The 21,961-nt window shown below is 38.2% G+C and overlaps 1 protein-coding gene across 1 annotated transcript; it reads left to right on the forward strand.

Moving 5' to 3' along the window:
* LOC109708222 lies at nucleotides 3,866-11,839 on the forward strand. The gene is made up of 2 exons (XM_020229873.1): nucleotides 3,866-4,011; nucleotides 8,330-11,839. The coding sequence occupies exon 2, from the start codon at nucleotides 8,460-8,462 to the stop codon at nucleotides 11,547-11,549; it is 3,090 nt and encodes a 1,029-aa protein (XP_020085462.1). The 5' UTR covers nucleotides 3,866-4,011; nucleotides 8,330-8,459; the 3' UTR covers nucleotides 11,550-11,839.

The following is a 21,961-nucleotide window of genomic DNA, read 5'->3' on the forward strand; positions in this document are numbered from 1 at the left end:
TTTCGTGTGGGTAATATTTTTAAAAGACAGAATTATTTGATATTTTGTGCATTCGCATCATTGCGTCTAAGAAGTGTTTAGATGAATGTACATGGCATGCATCATCTTTCTGAGGACTGATTAGCTGCATGAACAGTTGCATTCTACTATTGCTGGTTGTGTGAGTGGATATTGTGTATTGTGGTAATATATCTAATGGTACACCGTACAAATATAAGGAGGACTCTATTGGCTAATATTATTTTCAAATTGACCCTTTTTCGAAAAGACTAGCTTCATAAAATGGGTCCTGGGGCGTACCATAAAAATAAGAAGAAAATTAGTTATCAGCTATCTACTTTTTACTACATCTAATGTGTAATCTTTTCCAACTTTATTTAGAATAATTATCTCTATAAATTATTGGTTTAAAATTTTCATATTTTTATAAAAATGGATAATTTTTGAAAAAATTAATTTATGATCCTTTAGAAAATTAAAATTTAAAATTATTTGTGCGCAAAGCAATGATTAACAACTAGTTTATTTTGAAATTAATAGAATAAGAAAGATCTAGAAGTAAGAATCCCCTATCTGACATCTTTACTTTGCTTCAAAATAGATTCTTTCCCAAAGTGGCAAGTAAAAATCATACTTTCATAGCCAAAGTTTTAGTTTTCGCAAAATGACGAGACAATTATTGATACATGACAATTACATTTTAAACTATTATGGAAAGCGTTTAGAAATACAAAACAAATTTGTATATGCAGTTAATATATCAAAGTTTGTTTAAAAAAGTTATCTTTATAAATAATTAGGTTTTGAATTTTTTTTATAATTTCTATAGAATGTATTATTTTCCTTAAAACTAATTGCTATTTTTTAAAAAACAAAATTTTAAAATATTTTTGTGCAATGCACAGGTTAATAACAAATTAATTTTGAAATTAATCGACCATAGAATACTAAAGCAAAGAATCCAAAACCTTGCTTCTTTAATTTGCTTTAAAATTTATTCCTTTTCAAAGCAACAAGCAAAATATCATAGTGTAGAGCAAAAACTTCTCGTCTCACCCCGCAAGCCAAATTGTTGATACGTTGCAATCTTACCTATCACAATTAAATTTTTATAATTACAAAAGGTTTAAACAATTGAGTAAATGTTACAAATAGGAAAGAAATATTGGCACGCAATCGGTATACCTATCTGCAACTAAATCATTCCTATAAGTAACTAGGTTATAGATTTTTTGTGATTCCTCACTTCCCGTGGAATAATCTATTCTAGAATTACTCTAGCCCAAGCACGCATAATCTTCTTAACTTTTTGGGCGTAACCACCGCCCAAAATATTATACTCAGATTTAAAAATTCACAACTACCAGATAATGTGGAATTCGTCTCACTAGCCGGCCTTAGCTGACCTTGTGGAGAGCCACTCTCTACCCACAATGATCGTTAATCGGGAAACCACCCCACTGCCTAACATACAATAGTCGAGTTAAGAAACTCACAAGCGTCAGGCAATATGAGACTATACTTCTTGCTAATGATTTGCTCTAATACCAACTATGACGCCCTACTTTCCAGGGTGTCGCCCATTTTAGAACAACTCTAGTTCTAACACGTTTAATCTTCTTAACCTCTTGGGTATAGCCATAGCATTGTAACGACCCATCTTTCTAGTAATATAACTCGCTGAATCCAAACTACTAACCTAAATTCTTAAGCCCGATGATTATTATTAGTTTCAATAGTCTCTTATATATCTAATCACAATTCAATTCCTATTCGATGTTAGACTATTCGGGTGTCATAAACTTTAACATCCTCATCAGCCAATTAATCATACATACAACCCAAGGTCAGCAGGCGATGTGATACTTGTCTCGCTAGCCTTGTCATTCAAATCTTGGCATAGCCTGTCATTCTGACCCTTTCTCAGCCGAGACTCATCTTGCACTTCCGACAAGTGATTAGCTCTGATACCAAATGCAAGGACTCGAATCACAAGCAATAATCACTCATTGGGCTCATACCATTAGCCCAAAATTCTTAAGCTCAGTAATTATTACTAGTGTCTATGATCTCTTATGTACCAAATCATAATTCCTAGTATGGAACATTTTCTTTTCCAAGTGAAATCCCCTAGTATATGAAAGAATGAAAAAGTGCTTTCGTTGTTGTGGAATAAGAAGCCTTCGTATCTTAATGCATGTATTTAATTGTGAGACTATTGGGGTGTCAAAATGCTATAGTCCGATTAACGGGTTTAACCCTATTATAATATATAGGATTATTCCAAATTCTAAGAATATCATATTTTTGATAAGTTTTTATAAAACAAACTATTTTACGCCAAACAAATTTATAATTTTCTAAAAATAAAATTTTAAAATTATTTGGATTTAACTCATCGGTTAGTGACTAGTTTACTTTCAAATTAATTGACCCAAGTATATGGAACCAAAGAATCCCCAATCTAACATCTTTAAATTGGTTTAACCTATGTTCGTTTCCAGAGTGGCAGGTAAATAATTAATCATACTATTGCACCTAAAACTTCATTTTTCGCCAAGCAACAAGTCAAATTATTGAACATACAATCTTGCTTAAAATAATTCCATTATTTATAATGAAAAAAAAATTTAAACTATTATTGAAAGTACTAAAATTTAGAAAAAAATTTGGGTACACAGTCAGTCCATAAATATATAGCTACATCTAATATGTAACATTATAAAATCTTATTTTGAAAAATTTTCTCTACAAATAATTAGTTTTTAAAAATATTTTATTAAAAAATATCTCTACAAATAATTAGTTTTTCAAATTTTAAAAATTTTTATACAATAGATTATTTTTCCTAACTTTAATTTATTATTTTTTAAAAGTAAGATTTCAAAATTATCGGTATACAATGGACCGATTAGCAACTAGTTTATTTAGAAAGTAATTAATCAGCACAAGAATAGAACAANTTTTAAAATTATCTGTATACAATGGACCGATTAATTAGCAACTAGTTTATTTAGCAAGTAATCAGTACAAGAATAAAGCAAAAAAACCCACCAACCCTCCACCTTTATTTTGTTTTAAAATTGGTTCTCTTTTAAAATAGCAAGCAAAGAATCATATAACAAGCCAAGTTGGTGACACATACCAATCTTATTTAAGACCACTAGATTGTTTATAATTAAAAAGATATTAAATTTTTATGAAAAGAGCTTAAAATAAGAAAGAAAAATGGATATGCAACTAGTAAATATATCTATCTATAACCACATCATATATAATAATGTCCATCCTTATTTTAAAAATTTATATCTGCAAATAATTAAATTTTAATCTTTTTATAAATTTTATAACAAGATATTTTTCCCAAAATTAATTTAGTATTTAAAAGATAAAATTTTAAAATATCCGTGTGCAATGCATTAGTAAGCAACTAGTTTTTTAAAATTAATTGAGACATAATACAAATCAATGAATCACAATACTACATCTTTAATTTGTATTAAAATATATAAGTTCCTTTCTAAAGCGACAAGTACAAAGAATCATATTTCTGTGGCCATGCATAGTTATTGCTTTCCCCAAGTGGCCAACTAAATTATTAATGTATGGTAATCGATTTTACTTATGGTAATGATATTTGTTTATAATAAAAAAATATTTAAACTATTATAGAAAGAGTTAAGAAAAGAAAATAAAATTGGATGTGCAATTGGTATACCTATTTATAGCTTCGTCTTTAATTTTCTTTAAAATAGGTTCCTTTTCAAAGGGACAAGCAAAGAATAAAACTTTATTTCTCGTACCTCCTTATAAGTACATCGAAAGTCATTTGAATCTCTCTGCTCCTCTTTCTCCTTAACACATATACACAGATTTAGTGATTCAATACATTGAAAGCCATTTAGATCTCTCTGCTGCTCTTTCTCTTTAACGCATGAATGGATATTTAGCCATTTGGATCTCTCTACTGCTATTTTTCCTTAACACATGAATAGAGATTTAGCGATTCAGGTACGCACATATTTAATTTTTTACATTATTTTTATTGCCTATCTTTTAATTATTTCAGTCAAATTCTATTATTTCTTACCGTAATTGAGGTTTGAGACTCATTTATTCAATAGGGAGTAAGCCTCTTAAATAACACCATTACATGACTAACAAAGAAAAAAACTTCTAATAATATAAGAAAATTACTCAAATATTCAATCAAGTTTAAAAGGAAGGAAAGGACATTCTAATATGATATATGTTAACATATGGAATGCATAATATCTTTTAGATTTCGAAGAGAGTCGATTTTTTCTTGCTTTATTTTAGCTTTACTTGATATTCCGTGACACCTCAATAGTCTCATATTAGATGAGAATGAGATTGTGATTGAGTAGATTCTTTGACCCTATTAATAATAATTGGGTATAAGCATTTTGGGCCAGTGATTTGGACCCAACTGAGTTATTATTGTTAGTGGGTCAAGTCGTTATATTTAGTATCAGAGTCGGTTCACTAGCCGAAAGTGTAAGCGGGCCTTACATTGCTTAATGATCTTAGGCTGTGTGTATGATTGCACTGACCAAAACGTCAGGACCTAAACAGGGAAAATCTATGACACGTCAATATTCCCATATCGGACGAGAATGAGATTATGATTGAGTATATAAGAGAACATGAATCCTAATAATAATAAATGGTCTTAAGCATTTTGAGCTGATGATTGGGGCCCAATAAGTTATTATTGCTCCACCAGCCCAATCATGGGCCATAATAATAATAATAACTGAGTTAAGTATTTTGGTTTTGCGTAATTGTCATCACAATTTACTTATAACCCGAAAGTAAACCACGAGATACTATTTTTAAAAACTACGAATTTTCACGCATAAACTGTGTAGGGCTCTATATTACATTTAATGCTTTCACATTTGAGTGTTAAGGCATCTAGATTTGAGTTCTAGATAGAAATATTGGTTTATAAGACACAAAAATAAAATTTCGCCGGTTAGGCTATTAATTTGTTTTCTGAAGCTCTATATTAATATTGTGTAGCTATTAATTAATCGGAATTTCGATGGATTTCATCGCTATTTATGTACAAATTTAAAATACATGTTCATTTAAAAATAGCTTTGTGCCACATCGCGCGCGCAATTTCAAAGCGAAATTATATAATTCATTCATATTAAATTGTACTAAAACTCTACATTGCGAACATAGTTAATTTGTCCAGGTTTCAGATTAAGTTCAACTAAAACTCTACGTCCTAGATTCATTCTCCAAATTTAAACTCTACAGTTCATGTTTTAATTGAAGTATAGCAAGTAAAAAATTATACTTTGTAGCGAAACTTTCGCCAAATGACAAGCCAAGTTGTTGGTACATACCAATCTTATTTAAGACAACTAAATTATGTATAATTAAAAAGATTTTAAATTGTTATGAAAAGAGCTTAAAATAGGAAAGAAATTTGGTTATGTAATTGGTGTATCTATCTATAACTATATCAAATAAATAATAATATCTAATCTAATTTAAAAAAGTTATGTCCGCAAATAATTAGATTTTAACCTTTTTATAATTTTTTGTATAATATATTATTTTTCTAAAATTAATTTATTATTAAAGAAATAAAATTTTAAAATATCTATGTGCCATGCATGGGTTAGCAACTAGTTTATTTTGGAATTACTCGAAACAAAGAATAATATATATTGGTTCCTTTCTATAGTAGCAAGAAAAGAATCATATTTCTATTACTATAGTTACTGCTTGGCTAGCTAAATTATTGATATATGGCAACTTTAATTAAGGTAATGATATTACTTATAATAAAAAGGGTTTAAACTATTATAGAAAGAGTTAAAAATAGAAAGGAAATTTGGATATGTAATTAATAGATCAATTATAGCTTCATCTTTAATTTTCTTTAAATTAAATAAGTTCCATTCCCAAGTGACAAGCAAAGAATCACACTTTATTTCTCACACCTCTATATAAATACGTTGAAAGCCATTTGGATATCTTTGTGCTCTTTTTTTTAAATCACGGATAGCCATTTAGCTATTTAGATACACACATATTTAATTTTTTACATTATTTTTATTATTTATCTTTTGATTTTGATTTTCCTTTTCTCAGGTTCGGTTATTAAATTTTTATTGTAATTGAGGTTGAAGACTTTGATTTATTTAATAAGAATTAAAATCCTTAAATAATACAATTACACGACTTTGATTTATTAATTTCTTTTTTTTCATAACTGTCATCGCCATTTTACCAGTTCTATCAGATTTATAATTAAGTCTTAAAAGACAAATAAAAACCATGAGATAATATGATTTTTAAAAACTACGAATTTTCATGCATAAACTATGTACGTAGGGTTCTAGATTACATTTAATGCATTTCATTTGAGTGTTAAAGCATGCAAATTTGAGTTCTAGAAATATTGATTTATAAAGAAGACAATAACCTTTCACCAATTAGGCTATTAATTTATTTTTCGTAGTTCAATATTAATATTGTGTGGCTATATTAATGAGTTTTTCGATGGATTTCGTTTCCCTGTTTATGCACAAATCTAAAATACATGTTATTTGAAGATAATAATCTATTTAATAGATATTATACTAAAATAGTATCGTCACGATAGCGTTGTGCCACTTGGTACTATTTAGCAACGTTAGAGTTTCCAAACCAATGATTAGCAACATTGAATATGATCTGGACCTTTTAAACTATTTAGAAATTAGATTTCATGCTTTTTCATATACTATTCCCTTGTCCATATCCATCAAGTAGACATAAAATGAAGGGCTAAAAATGAATATACTTCAAAAAGTGATGATATAATTTTTATATTCAAGATCTAATGTCTAGATCTTGTTTTTAAATAGTTTAAAAAAGTTTCTAATAAAAATTTAGCTAATTTGGATTCTGCTTCACCGTTAAATAATCAAACGCACTTTATCAGCCATTAAAATTATAAATTTTGTGACATTTTGATCGTTCGATTAACGATGCCGAAAGGTTATGAAATTTTATTTCTAAACAATTTAAAAAGTCTATATCATGTTCAACTGGGCTGATCGTCGATTTTGTAAACTCTTTCATCAAAACTAAATTGGTAGCTAGTAAGACTAAGCTGTTTACTACCAATAGTATCCAATTCTCCTACTCCTAGATATGATATAGTAACATTAATCAGGTCAAGATTGTTTCCTTACCTATTTATACTGGAGATACTTTATCAATATTCCTCCATTTGTGCAATTCTTGTACAAACTAAATATAAAATCCTAAATCTTAACATGAATAATTAAAAAAATGGCCAATTTAAAAACATAGTCAGTAAAAAATGCCCCAAATTTTATTGAAAAAAACAACCTTGCCCACAGAACGGAATAGACCTACGACAAATATAAGGATTCCTCTGCCCACGTGGATAAAGTCTACCCTATATTTGCATGGCGTACCACTTGTTACAAATACCACATCACACAACATCCACTCACACAATTCAGTAATCAGAAAATGCATATGCTCATACAGTTAATGAATTCTTAAAAAGATGATGCATACTTTAAGCACTTCTTAGGCGAACAATTATGTGAATGCACAATACATCAACCAATTCTATCTTTTAAAAGTATTTCTCACCTGAAAATTTTATTTTGAAAACCAAAATATGGGATAAATCTAAAAAAAACTATTTGAAAATTATTTTCCACACAGAAATTCAATTATTTGAAAACTGACTACTACGAGGGGTAGAAGATATTTTTAAGCATAAATCCACAAGCTACCTATAACTCAGAATCTCTTCTTCTTTTTCTTTCTAATGAATTGAAAAGACAGATTCCATTCAATAATGAATAAGATTGAACAAGAAAGAATACAGAATACTCAATAAAAAATAGAAGAAAAACTTCAATTTGCCCATCCTGTGATTTAGCGTATTTTTACTTTACCACGTTGCGGTTCATATATAGATGTACTTAACTACCCTGCGCTTTTTCATTTTTGTTTCATCATAAAAACTTGCTGTTAATTATGGTCATAAAGTGGTAATTTTTAAAAAGTCACAAGGTGGTATTCTGTTTGACTCTATTTGACTAAAAATAAATAAATAAAACCACGTGTGTGACATTTTGAATCGCACGGTCGCAAAATGAAAGCAATTAACCTAGACCAAGAATAATTTTGTATAAATTTTTAAATCACAGTGTGGCAAATGAAAATATACTAGACCAAAGAGGGGTGAATTGAAGTTTACCCCCCGAATCATAATAAGGGCTGTGCAGCAGTCTAATGGTGTATGTATTCTATCCAGTCTAGCTTGTCGATTTCCATGCGGAGCTAGCAGGCCAGGAGGATTAATTAAGAAAGGGCGAAATTAACTCGGTGAATGCTCTCTATCACCATAGATAGATGGATTGATTAAAACCTAGCTATCGATCGCCATGGACATCTTTTCATTCAAGTACGAATCTGCAAAGCGTGCTGTGCTTAGAATCTTGCTCGATGGGTCCGCACACAAGATGTACGTGGAGGCGTGGAGGGGAGTCGGGGCAACCGCTTTACTCCGAGAGGTGGCGGAAGAGGTCGAGGCGCGGGGGAAGCGCAAGTTTGAGACGGTGATCCAGGTGGTGCTGCCCGCACCATTTCGGAACGGCAGGGAGATGCAGAGGGCGGTGGCGGAGCAGCTGAATCTTCTACTACCATTACCTCCTTCGGTGACGGCTGCTGCTTTCGACGCGGCGGACGAAGACGACGACTTCTCGGGTGTGGAATTCAGCTATAGAGACCCGCTTTCGGAGGTCGCTGAGGAGATAAACAGAGCCGTGAGGGATCGTAGTGGTGTGCTGCTCGTCCTTTGCAATAATATTGCGGGTGGCAAATTAATCGACGCTAATGGTTTGGGTATTCCTATCGATAGGCAGGGGAGCCAGAATGCGGTCTTGTGGACCTCTGGGATGAATATTAGCAGGGAAGGTGCGTCAGCAAGTGCGGATTTGATTGTAAAGATTGAGCCACCGAACAAAGCTGCCGCACTTGATCTTGTGTACAAGGAGGCCGTCAGGATTGCCCGTTACATTGACGAGAGCAGCGGTGGGCGCTTGCGGACCACCCCACTAATAGTCCTCCACTGCTTTTGGTATTGCCTGCTGTTGTTGCGTAGAGCAGCGTTTAATCCATCGGCACTACTACTACCCGATGGTGGTCGGCCCCTGGAAGCTGCTGTCAAGTATTTTGTATGCGACGGAATTTTACAAGGAGATGATGCGGCGGCGTGGGAGATTGGGAAAGCACTAGCTCCGGTGATTGGATCCATAGTAAATGATCAATATTGGCAGGAAGAAATAACCTCTTCCACTTGGACACCGAGGCTGTCTGAGTTGCGGTTGCCCCCGAAAACTTTGTTGATCGACTCTATCACACAAGGAGATTGGGTAAAATCATTGTCATTGGAGACGAAGAGTTACCGTTGGATCTCAATATGCTCTCCTCAAAATAATAATCCAGAGCCATGGGATTTCCTATCCAAATTATATGGCAGTTCAGTCATGTCTGATGTTTCATCCTTTTCTGGGCATTTTGAGAAAACACTCAAAGCTCTACCATACGACTTCTTCGACCATTTCAGCAACGTTCGAGTGCTGGACCTTCTCGGCTGCATAGTAAGTCCTATAGGACATTCCTCCTTTCTTCGTCTTTGCAACCTGAGAATGCTTAGGCTGGAGCGGTGTGAAGTAACTTCTCTTGATCCTAATTCTCATTCGTCAGCACCAGAGGGACGACGAGAACCAATACTTTTTGATAACTTATGGGTCCTGAATTTATACAACTCGGATGCCGGTGCATTTCTTCTAGCAGGGAAAGCCTTTGAGCTCATGCCTAATCTTTTGGAGCTCGATCTCAAAGAAGGAACTTCTCTCCTACACCAAATAGCTCTGAATGAACTTCGAGAGCACATGCACAGATTGGAAGTTTTGAAACTATCAGGGAACGTCAGTACTAACTTTTTGCCAAGGAGCCTATCAATGGCAATCAGCCTCAAAGAGCTTATTCTCAACGATTGCAACGGGTTAGAATATCTAAACTTCAATCTCCCTGCAACAATTGAAACAATCAGCCTACAAAGGTGCGCATCGCTAAAAGAGGTGGAGCTAGTCGACCCTGCAGCAGCTCCTTTGCCCAACCTCAAGACCTTCCGCCTCAGCGGCTCTAAGCTGATCGCCAAGCTCTCCCCACAGGGATGCCGTAAGTTGGAGAACGTAGACCTACAGGAATTGACGGGGCTCGAGGTGCTCGATCTTTCATGCACCACAATAAAAGCGGTGGATATCAGCAAACTCTCACAACTGAAGCAATTATTTCTCCTCGGATGCGAGCAACTCCGTAGAGTAGCCGGTCTTGATAAAGGACCAAGACTAGATGTGCTGTACTTGGATAACTACAATGGCGGCGGTGCTTGCGACGTCGATCCGTGCCTTGATTCCTTTCAAAATCAAAGACAAAGTGAGTTAACCAAGGAAACTAATGATGCTGATCAAAGATTATTCCATGCTCATGTGGTCGTGAAGGATGTTAGGCTCTTCCGGTCACTTCGTGATGCTTTTCCTGACTCAAGCAGAGCAAAATCCCGCTTCCATATCCACGTCAAGGGTTCTTCAACTGCTAAGAGAGGCACTAATATTGGTACTACCACCAGATCGAATGCTACTATAACGTCGGCATCATGTTATGCAGATGTTTTAAACACTATGATCGATCGTCACCGTCGACATCACCCGTCGCCACCTGCTATGCACCTGAATAATCACATAGAGGTTGATGGAGGTTGCGATTCTCGAATAGTAGAGGAAATTGGATTTACAAGTATAATGGCATTTGCTAATTCTTTATTTATTCGTGGCAACACATCTAATTTTACCATCAGCATTCCATTAAGAGATCTCAAATGTTTACGCATTAAGAGGTGCCCTAACATGGAGTTTATCTTCTCCTGGGGGGATGAGTATAATTATTTGTTGGAATCAGAGAGCATATGGCTCAGCCAACTTCCGAGGCTCAAAGCTTTATGTAGAGAAGGAAGGATTGAGCAACTGAAGCATATTGACTTGGAGTTTTGTGCGAGACTAGAATACGTATTTTCCTCACTCTCGGAGCTACACGAGTTGGAAACAATCAAAATCCGTTATTGCTGCAATCTAAAGGCAATTTTCATCGTTGATTATGTTTGTTATCCAAAGCTACTTCCGAAACTGAGGTCCATCCATCTACAAGCGCTTCCAAAGCTACGGCACATATGCGAGCCTAACATTAATGCTCCGTTGCTAGAGGAGCTCAAGTTGAGAGGGTGTTTTAATCTCAGAAAGCTTCCTCTTGTTGGCCAGTCAAACGCTCGTTCAGTGAGAGCTGTGAAGATTAGCTGCGAGAAGTATTGGTGGGATAAGCTACAACGGTATGGTTTAAAATCCTATCGCCTCTCTTCTCTCTACAACCCAAAATTTTCTCCTGATTATAAGAAGCCTATGAAAGCTAGATAGTTATGGAGCACAGCTCTGCTCCAATGTTCATATGCATGGTGAACCATCTCTCTCTCTCTCTCTATATATATATATATATATTACTTGTATATTTGTGTGTATACACTCTCACGTGTGCTTAATCGTGTGCATCTATATATATCGATGTTAGCCAAGTTCTTCATATGCTTTGGAGAAATAAGCTAACCATAGCGCAGCATGGTCTCTCTTTTCTATTTATAGGTGTGTGAGTTTGTCTATGTACATGTGTAAAACATATTATATATATATATATATTTTTGATTTCTTGAGACTTGGAGTATGTAACAAAGAAAATGTCTGAGTGTGTATTTGACTCTTTATTGATGACAATAAGGACAACATATATTAATTTTTTGTATCTTATTTTCTACTCTCTATCCCTGATTGTTTTCTCAAAGTTGTGTGAACAAATTCTATTTGCATTAATTTATGTTACACAACTGATAAATTACACAAAATGATAATGTAGTCAAGGTTTTCTAATACTTTTTTGCATGATTATTTAGTTCCTACGTTAATAGCTGGATAAATTTGAATTGAATTAGCAAAACCTATGTAAATTTGTGAAATTCTTTTTGTAGATCGGCCTGCTTTGATTCTAGCTAGAGAGCTCCAAAGAATAAATAAATAAATAAGTAAATAAAGTACTCTCGAAGGAACACGAAAAGACTTTACATTCTCTATTAGATCTTGTGAATTAATATTAACGTTCCCTATTAATTACAACCGCTTATAAAACTATCAAATAGTGTTTATTATCTACTTTCTAATTCTTGGATCAAATACTACTCAACCTACAACCACTTATATAACCCACGGAATCCAAAGGCTAAAATAATGGAAAGCATACACTATTCCTCTGCTGTCGATAGTATTATAGCTTTACTCCTCTATAACATCCTGTAAATTAGTAGGTTGTGATTTATTCCTCTGCTAAGTAATGTTTGAAGGTCTTATTTAAATCATTATTATTAGCTAATGTTTTTGGCATTATTGATTGAGAAATTTTAACATTTTTTATCAAAATTTCTCAAAATTGAAGTCAGTTTATTGGCCTTTACTTACTCCATCAAGAAAATCAGAATTAATGGATGACTCTGTTTGTTGGTGTGTGGTATGTGGGAGTTCCATTCCGACTCTGATTTACAGGTGATGAGAATTTCTCATTCACAACTTTTCTAATATGGTTTAGAAGGCTGGATTGAAAATTGAATTCAGGCAACACGAAACTGGTTCTTAAATTCAAAATGTGGCTAGGCCACGTTTCTTCGGACCATGGACGAGAACGGCGCCCCGGCCTGTAGGCTTTATTCAAAATGTGTTTCTTAAATTTAAGTTACGGCCTGTAAATGCAAACTGCCAATCAAATTATAACCTTGTCTTATACATTGAAGGAAGAAAAATTAACTTTTAGGACATGCTTGTTTCACCAAAAATTAGAGTTGGGTGAAGTCATTTTCGGCCATAAATAACAATTTTCGTTATTTGATTTGTCGTAAATTAAATTCGCCTGTAACTCCATGTTTCCAAAACACCATAATTGACTTCGCCCCGGTGGCAGTGATACCGAAGAAAGAGGTAGAAAACAATGATGAAAAATTAATTGTTGTAACTCTTTTCACCCTCTTATCTTCTAACATGAAAATTTTTGTATAACAAATAGTAATGAAAAAATAGTTGGCTAAAGAGTTGATGGTTGGTACCGAGATTCCAAGTTCGAAGCACAGTTATTTTATATTTCTAGCTGAATTAATTTTTTAAAAAATGAACGAAATGGTTGCTTGCTACCTTGCCATCAGAAAATAAAATATATATATATAGGATAACGATAGTTAAAAAACCCTCAACTTCCAATCAAGTAAATAGCAATAGAAAAATAATTTTCATGTGGACTTTAGTTCAACTAGTAAGTCACTATTAATTTCAAAACCAATTCCGGGCAAAATCAATTCGCGATAATGTCAAATTCTTGTCAAGTTTTACTCATTTTCACAAATAATATTAGGTCAATCAATGTTTAATAACTAATAGAATCATTAAATTTGAATTTGATTAAACAGGGGTATACCCTATTTGAGAGTACAAATAAGGTTCAGTTGGAAAGCGATAAGCGAAGCAAGCTAAAGTAAACAGGGAAACAAGAAAAGAAGCGAAAACAGGGAAGAGGCCCCAACAGAACAAGAAGAATGAAGGAGATTTGGAAGCCAACATAGTTGCAGAACAGCTGCAAAACACTCGGCCGTCGGCGAGACCACAGTTTAATCATCCTTCCCCGAGCGACATCTTCCACAATCGCACCATGCAGAGAATGCTCTGTCCCAGGAATTCGCTCTGATGGAAAAAATATAAAAGATGAGTGGAAAAAATAAAAAGATGAAATTTTAACATTTTAACTTAATAAAATATAAAAATTCAAATGGAAAAAATAAAAAGATGAGTGGGTCTCGATCGGAAAGACAAAGTTAACGAGGCTATTTCATAACGTCATATGGTTGAGGCGGTCTCTATACATTTTTACCGAAAATCAGAGTAAGTGGAAAATTATTTTTTTTAAAAAAACCTTGACCCCCAAAGGTGTAATAGACCCGCCACAAATATAGAGAATTTTTAAAATAAACGGACAGAATCTCCGCTGTATTTGCATTGTTGGGAATCCAGCACTCGCCCCGGTACCGGATCTTGTGAATCCACAACTCGCTCTGATACCGACTGCTGTAGATTCGGTATCGATTGTTGGGATTCCGCAACGGAAGCGTCGAATCGACTTTTTATCATAAACCCGTCTCCTCAGCAAAAGTTGATACAATCACAAAAGAGAGAAAAACCAAAACAGAAAATATGCGAGTAAAATAAGATTTATTAAATAAGAGAAGATTATACCTGACTCCTCTTCTACAACAGAGTAGCTATAACCCGAGCCCTTTTTTTGAATCTCTTCTGCCATTCTCTCGTCTTTTATAAATCTAAAAGACAACTCTCTTTCTCTCTGACATGCACCCGTGCACTAAGTGCATGCAACCGGCCAACTCTCTCTCTCTGGTACAATCCACCAAAGAGCTTCAACTTTTTGACCGTACTTCCTCTCCAAAAGCACCCCACATGGTGCTTATATAATGTTTACAATAAAACGTACCCAAATCCTAATATATTTAGGATTCCTACTCTAATAAATATTTAAATCTATATTTAGTTTATCTCCAATAGATTTAAATATTTATCCTAATCTAGTTAGATTTATACTCTAATTAATATATAAATCTTAATTTATCTCCAACAGATTTAAATATTAATTCTTATCCAACTAGAATTAATCTACAAATCTAACCAAATCCTAACAATCTCCACCTTGGTTGTCTTTTTAGTCTTCAACCGCTGCGTCGAGCTCACCATGCAAGCTCCACCTTGAGCTTGTCTCCTCCGCTCGATGTCGCCGCACCCGTCGCTCCGCCTCGAGCGACTGCACCACCGTAAACTTTTGCAACCCAAACCGTCTTCGCTCCCGTTCTGACTGTGCTCCCGTTTTGACTGTGCTCCCGTTCATAACGTATAAGTTCCCACGCTTGTTCGCCTCGCACACGACCCGATCTCGCTTTCGGACCCTCATAGCTCCACCTGAAGCCGAAAAATTGCAACCCTTCGAGTCCAACGCGCCTAACGAGATCAAATTTCGATTCAAACCAGGAACATGCCGCACACCTGTCAGCATCCTCACAACCCCATCGTGCATTCAGATCTTCACCGTGCTAACTCTCAAAACTTTGCACGCCATACCGTTCCCTATCAAAGCCTTTCCACCCTTAATTTCCTTATAAGTGGCAAAAGACTTCTTCTCCGGGCATACGTGGAAGGAACACGCCGAATCGAGCACCCACGCATCATCCGAAATTTTACACCTCTGGTCGCCGCATACAGCATATCTGAATCGATCGTTTCCGACTCTATCGCCTGCACTGTCGCTGATACCGTCTCATCCTGGTTCACAACAATTTTCTCTCTTTCTGTCGTTTTAACTTCTTCAGATCATCCTGAAGTTTTCGACAATTGCGCTTGATATGCCCTTTCCTGCGACAGTAAAAGCACTCTACCTCAGATACCGACTTCTTCCGTCGATCTCCGGTCGCCGATATTGTTGCCTCCTTCTTTGCTGTCACAACCAAAGCAGTATCCCGGCCCTGTGTGCCGGACTCCTAAGTCATCTTCCGCATCTCATTTGAGAGAAGCACCGCCGTGACCATCTCCATGCTTATAGTCTCTTTGCCATAAAGCAACGTGGTCACCAGATTCTCATATGTCGCTGGTAGCGAAGATAGTAAAATCAGCGCCTTATCTTCGTCATCCAGATTGACTCCGATGCTAGTCAACTGGGCCACCACCTTGTTGAACTTGTTAAGATGCTCATGTAGGCTTGACGCTTCCTGCATCCGCAGCGTAAACAGTCGCTACTTTAGATACAGCCTGTTCGTCAGAGATTTGGTCATGTACAGATCTTCTAATTTATCTCAAATAGATTTAAATATTAATTCTTATTCAACTAAAATTAATGTACAAATCTAACCAAATCCTAACATGCACGGCATAGCATATAGTACAAATTAACAACCAGACCTCCACTCACACACATAATAAGAGGATGTATAAGGATCATCATATTACATCAAACAGCTAGTCGTCCTTAGTCACGTCCATTCCATAATCATTCACATTCATCCTAGAAGTTGAAATAATCTCCCACACGAGGACTTCCCATTTAAAACTCTAATTTTGCGAAAAATCTCGAGAAAATCAATTTATAAATATTTCCCACACGGAAACCATTAGTTTGAAAACGCTATCACGAGGGGTAGAAAATCATTAATAGAAATCTGTGTTCAAAACCACATGTGTTCAAAAATCACGAATGATCGAAATCATGAGTATCCAAAACACATAAATACATCATCCAAAAAACTACGAGTATAAAACACCAACTGAACCACATGTATCATCTACTATCAGGTGTAGGGGTGAACTATACTATCACCTATTTATCTAATGCTAGGTATGAAGTAATCAAGAACGTATACCGTAGATCGAAACCTCTATGACCGCCCATTAGCTATGGCCTCACGCACCGTCCTAACCCTCACTGCCTAAGCTACCTGAAAAAAATGGGGGGGTGAGAACATGTAAACAAATCTCCCTCTCTCAGTGGGTATCGCAAGCTGATGAAAGCAAGCTGTACCCACTAGCAAATAGAGAGGTAAACAGTAGTAGTAACAAGCAAATCGGGTATGATAACAATGAATAATATCCACCGGTAATTACCAAAGAAGTTATTACTGTAAAGTGAGATAATAAAGCAACGACCAACTATAATCAATAGTCAAATTAGTGCAATAGAAATGATAAATGAACTGGAAACAATCGTAATGACGGTATGAATTACCGCTACTGCAAAGGGAGATAGAGAAATGACTATACGTCAACTACAACTGATAACACAAGTATACCCAATCTATACTGCCATGTCGGTCTAAGGATATCAGGCAAACAACAACCGCTTTGTCTAGCATATAACCCTAGCAAATTGCCGCTGGGCTCACAAGTTGGCAACCAACCACTTTTTCTAAAAAGAACACCCTCCTGCGGAGGATCAGCCTGCTGGTGTTTGTGAAATGTTGTCGAACTATGGCGATCGATGTGAATATGATCAATAGCCAACCGTCAATGAATGGCCGACAATCACCGCCCTTTGGGCACACCGACTAATAGATCAATGAAGCATAAAGAAACACGAGTACCGACCATTCAGGTCAACTAGGATGGACAAGCTCAACACCCTCTCAAGTATGCAAGTACGTACCAACCACTCAAATCAACAAGAAAGTACGACGCCAACAATGACAAGAGTATAGGGAAACCGACCACTTTGGTCAACTAAGGTGTATCCACCAGAACCGACCTCTCGGGTCAACAACAACAATAGTATAGGGGAACCGACCACTCTAGTCAATTGAAAAGTGTGAGATCAATGACACTATAAGTACACACGCACCGACCATTCAGGTCAACAGGAATATGAATGCAAGTGTCACTATCGCTGTACTTCTATATCATGGCAAACAGGAGAGTATACAAAGTAGAGCAAGGGTCGAAGTCATGTAGTGAATATCTCAAGCACTGAATATGTATATATATAAGCAGTAGAAGGTAAGGATGAAGGGAACATCACCGAACGTGCACCACTGAACCGACTTCAAATCGAAGTACCCACTTGTGTCCGTTGCCGTGTATAGCTCCGACAAGGTGAGGGGCCCCGACCAGACCTATGACCGGTCCACTGAGTCAAGATTTAATCCACATGACTCAAAACACATCACACACGAACCCAAAACGGCCCGGGAAAATAGTTTCCCAAAATCAATCCCCAAACTCGCCGGGAGTCCCGAAAACGCACCGAGATGCCCCTGGGACCCACGAAACATCCCTAAACGCATTGACTCACACCGAGAGTCACCCACTATTCCAAAACACACCTATTTGGGTGTCCGGATAGCAAACACAAGTCTCCAGGTCAACCCGGTCATCAGCGACCGATCGTTCACCATCGGGCTTTCAGAAATGTCCACTTTAGCACCGGATGCGTCCACCACTCGTTTGTCGCCTCCGAACACAAAAGGCGACCCTCGGCGACCAGCCAACAAGGCTAGGAGATGATTTTCAGGGTGACCACACAGCTGGAAACTCAGCGCGATGCAAAATCGTGTTCTACCAGCGATTTTGCCAAAAAACACATCGAAACCCTTCCGCCACTCATAAACAAACTCCGAACTTCACAGATGGTGGTAGCAACAAGCCAACAGGGCTTGGTGGGGTATCTAGGGCATTTGAATTCAACAATTAGTCAAGAGGTCGCTAATAGCGATTACACACTGTCCGAGGCTGTGCGCAGGATCCCCATTGCATACAATTTGCAATCAGCCCAACATTGCATTAATTACAGTTCAATTAATACATAAATATGAGTTTCGAGCTCGTTACACCGATCCACGTCGCAATGGATCCGTCCAACCAGCTGATTTGATTCATCTAGACACGATGAAGCCTGTGCACGCTGTTCGAAGGGCGATCGACAGCTGGACGGCTTCGAAACAGCAAAAAAACCCTCCAAAAGCATGCTCCCGGAAGCCGCCAAGTCTCGCGTGCATACCAGAGCATCTCATATCATAGCAAAGTTGAGCACGGGTCTCCGCAAGACCCTAGGAGTGAGATACTCATGCTTTGGTTGCTCGCCGAAGTCTCATGTGGCCGAAAAGAGAAGCTCGGCCAAAACAGCCACTATAATCCACCTTGGCAGCATCCAGCAGAGGCTAGGGCATCATGTGGGAGGCGGCCGGCAGCCCGCAACACGATAAGGTGAGCCCCGGCCAGGAAAGGGTCGCCGCACCCAGGGGAGTCGACCGGGACCTCTGGCCGCAGGTAGGAGGCAGCGGTGGCGCGACGTGGCCTGGCGCGGTGCCAGCGATCCCAAGCGATGTGAGATCCCAGGTGTTTGACTGTGGGGGCTTGTCGACAGCTCTGGAGAGTGTCGGGACAAGTCCGAGTCACGTTGGCGTCAAATAGACGCAAAACGGACCCCGCGCGACGCGAGGGCAGCATTCAGCGAGGGAATTTGCAAAACAGTAGGGTTTTCTGCTTGTTGTACCGGTACAAGGGCTTGCTGTACCGGTACAACCAGCGCGGGGATGCTTGCTGTACCGGTAGAAGCGTATTCTGTACCGGTACAACATAAGCGCACCGAACTTGGCTGCTCTCGGGTTGGCTCTTGTACCGGTACAGGAGCCCGTGTACCGGTACAAGGGAGTAGGTAGAGGGCTAAATGGGTAATTTCTCACCTCGTTTGTATCTCCCACTCTCTCTCTCTCTATTTTAAGTGGGAATTGAGCAAAGAGAGAGAGAGAGCTTCTCACTACTCCTTCTTCTCCTCTCTCTCTAGGCCGGTTGTGAGGGAGCTCAGGTGGAGCCGGAGTGCGTCGACGCCGCGCCGCGGAGTCATTCGAGCTTATTTTCGACGTCGTGTTGCTGCGAGGAGGCCGGGCGAGTGCGGCTTTTCGCCATCCTTAACGTCGTGCTGATTCTTAGGTAATTTTTTCAAGTGCTTTATTAGTGGGCATTTCTCCCATTACGTAATTCCATCAATTTCGAGCCCGAGTGCTACTGCTGCAGATATCTGTGTTGATTGTCGGTGTTTTGGCTCGTACGCGACGTAGGAGCATCGGATTGTGGCGAAACTTGGTTCGCTGGATTCGGGACTTCGAGAGGAAACTACAGAGTCCAAGATTGCTGGATTTGGAGAAGGTTAGCTGGGTCGAACCTCTGTTTTACTCCACTGCTGCGAATCTGAACCTGAACTTGAGTTTTCTTGGATTCTTTTGGTGTAAATCATGAAGGGAACTGGGATTTGGACTTGAGCTGTGTACATTGCCATTCCATCCTGGATTTGGAACCTCGCGTCACCAGGATTGCGATTCCGAAAGTGAGGTTCGCATCGTACTAGAAGGATTTAGCTTAAGTGCTGATTTTGAGAGATTAATCCATGTTTAATGCTGTTGTGGTTCAGATTATTGGAGAGTTACGATTGCTGGTTGAGAGTGGGCTCGGCTGAAATTAGGTGACTTCTTCGCTGCCAGGGATTAGCTTTTGAGGTGGGTTTACATCGGCTTTACTCCTAAGTTCATAATCGTCGACATGTATAGGTTTCGATTTTGGTATAGTTTGGCTAGCTCGAGTTCATGGATTATAATGGTTAGTAAAATCTGAATTTGGAGCATGACTAGTAATTAGTAATTTATATACATGTTGGACTTGGATTTGACTTAGGAGAAAACCCCGAAGTGATCGACACTGATTACACTATTGGATTTAGCTCTAGGAGCCGTATTGTTATTGTATCGTCGCAGGGTTAGTGCGATGGATACCCAGTGTAGGGTAGCTTATATTTACGCTCGTGCTGGTATGCCGAGTGTATTTTTACAGGGTCGTTGGGGCTGTTTCGGTCTCTTGGGCGCCGTTGGGGTCGACGGTGGGCCCGGTTCGCCTTTTTGGCACTTGTTTGTGCCAAAGGCACGTTACTTGTTGGTGGTTAGACTAGTTTGAGTCAGTTACTGGACCTTGGCTTCTCAGAGCCTGTGTGAGCTTGACCTTAGCCTTATCGCCTTTCGGCGTCAGATTGTGCTGAGGGCACGTTACTTGTTGGTTGTTAGACCAGTTAGAGTTGTTTACTTGACCTTAGCCTGTGAGGACAGTACAAACTTGACAGAGACAGTTGTAAACTCGGCTGGGTCGCGCCCCTGAATGCCATTCCGAAATGATGTTTCAGTGCGATGTGTGTCGCAGTTTTTGTTGGGCCTTTTCTCTAACCGACTGCTCTTGAGATATGGTGTAGTCTAATTAGACGAGACGGGTGTATTCACAGTCTCTAGAGAGTTTTCTCCGCCGGTTGCTCTTAAGATATGGTGTATAGTCTAATTAGACGGGATGGGTGTATTCACAGTCCCTAAAGAGTCTTCTCCGCCAGTTACTCCTGGAGTAGGTTACGGGTTCGATCCGACAGGTGGGACGGGTGTATTCATAGTCCCAGGGACGGGTATGCTTACAGTCCTGATTGGATTGGGTCAATTTTGACATTTCCTACAGTTGGTTAGTGTAGAGCATGCTAGTGTAGTGATTGTTAGCGGTAGAGTTTACTTCCTGCTTTTTCTACTACTTGCTCCCTTCCGTAGACTTAGTGGGTAGACCGATGTTGTTTTGGGCGGTACCCACTGAGGACTACTTGTTTTTACAGTAGTTCTCATGCCCAGTTGTTACCACTGTTTTGCAGAGCCACAGGTTCCGGCTGCTGCGCTTCCCGCTGATCAAGATCGAGGTAAGGGCGTTGCAAGCTAGTGCCCTACCTGACGAGCAGAGCTAGAAGCACCCCTATCTCAGGTAGTTGTTTTTCTTTCGAGCTTATGTACATAGTACTTAACTCGCCTGTGCGAGTAACGCTGTATTTTGAATTTTGAAAACTATGTATATGAAGCTCAGTTTGTTTAGCTCTTGTCTACTCGAGCAGCTCTATACTACTGTCTGTAATATTGTATGTTTACAGGTACAGCTGTCGCTTCGTATACAAGGAAAATTTCTTTGTATACGGCGGATTTGTCGGCGTGCCCGGAAAACGAGTCATCCGGGGCGTGACAAGCGAGCCCGCCGCTAAGGCATAATAGATCGCCGGGATAGCGGGTTGCGATGGCGAGGGGGGACACCCGTGGACTCCCTGGGACCTCCGGCACCGCCCAGTGGCAGCGTGGCGCCGCGACGACGGTCCGGTTGCTCCCCACGGCCGTAGGTGCCCTGCAGAGCGCCCTCTC

Source organism: Ananas comosus, linkage group 1, assembly GCF_001540865.1.
Source record: "Ananas comosus cultivar F153 linkage group 1, ASM154086v1, whole genome shotgun sequence".
NCBI classification, from domain to species: Eukaryota; Viridiplantae; Streptophyta; class Magnoliopsida; order Poales; family Bromeliaceae; genus Ananas; species Ananas comosus.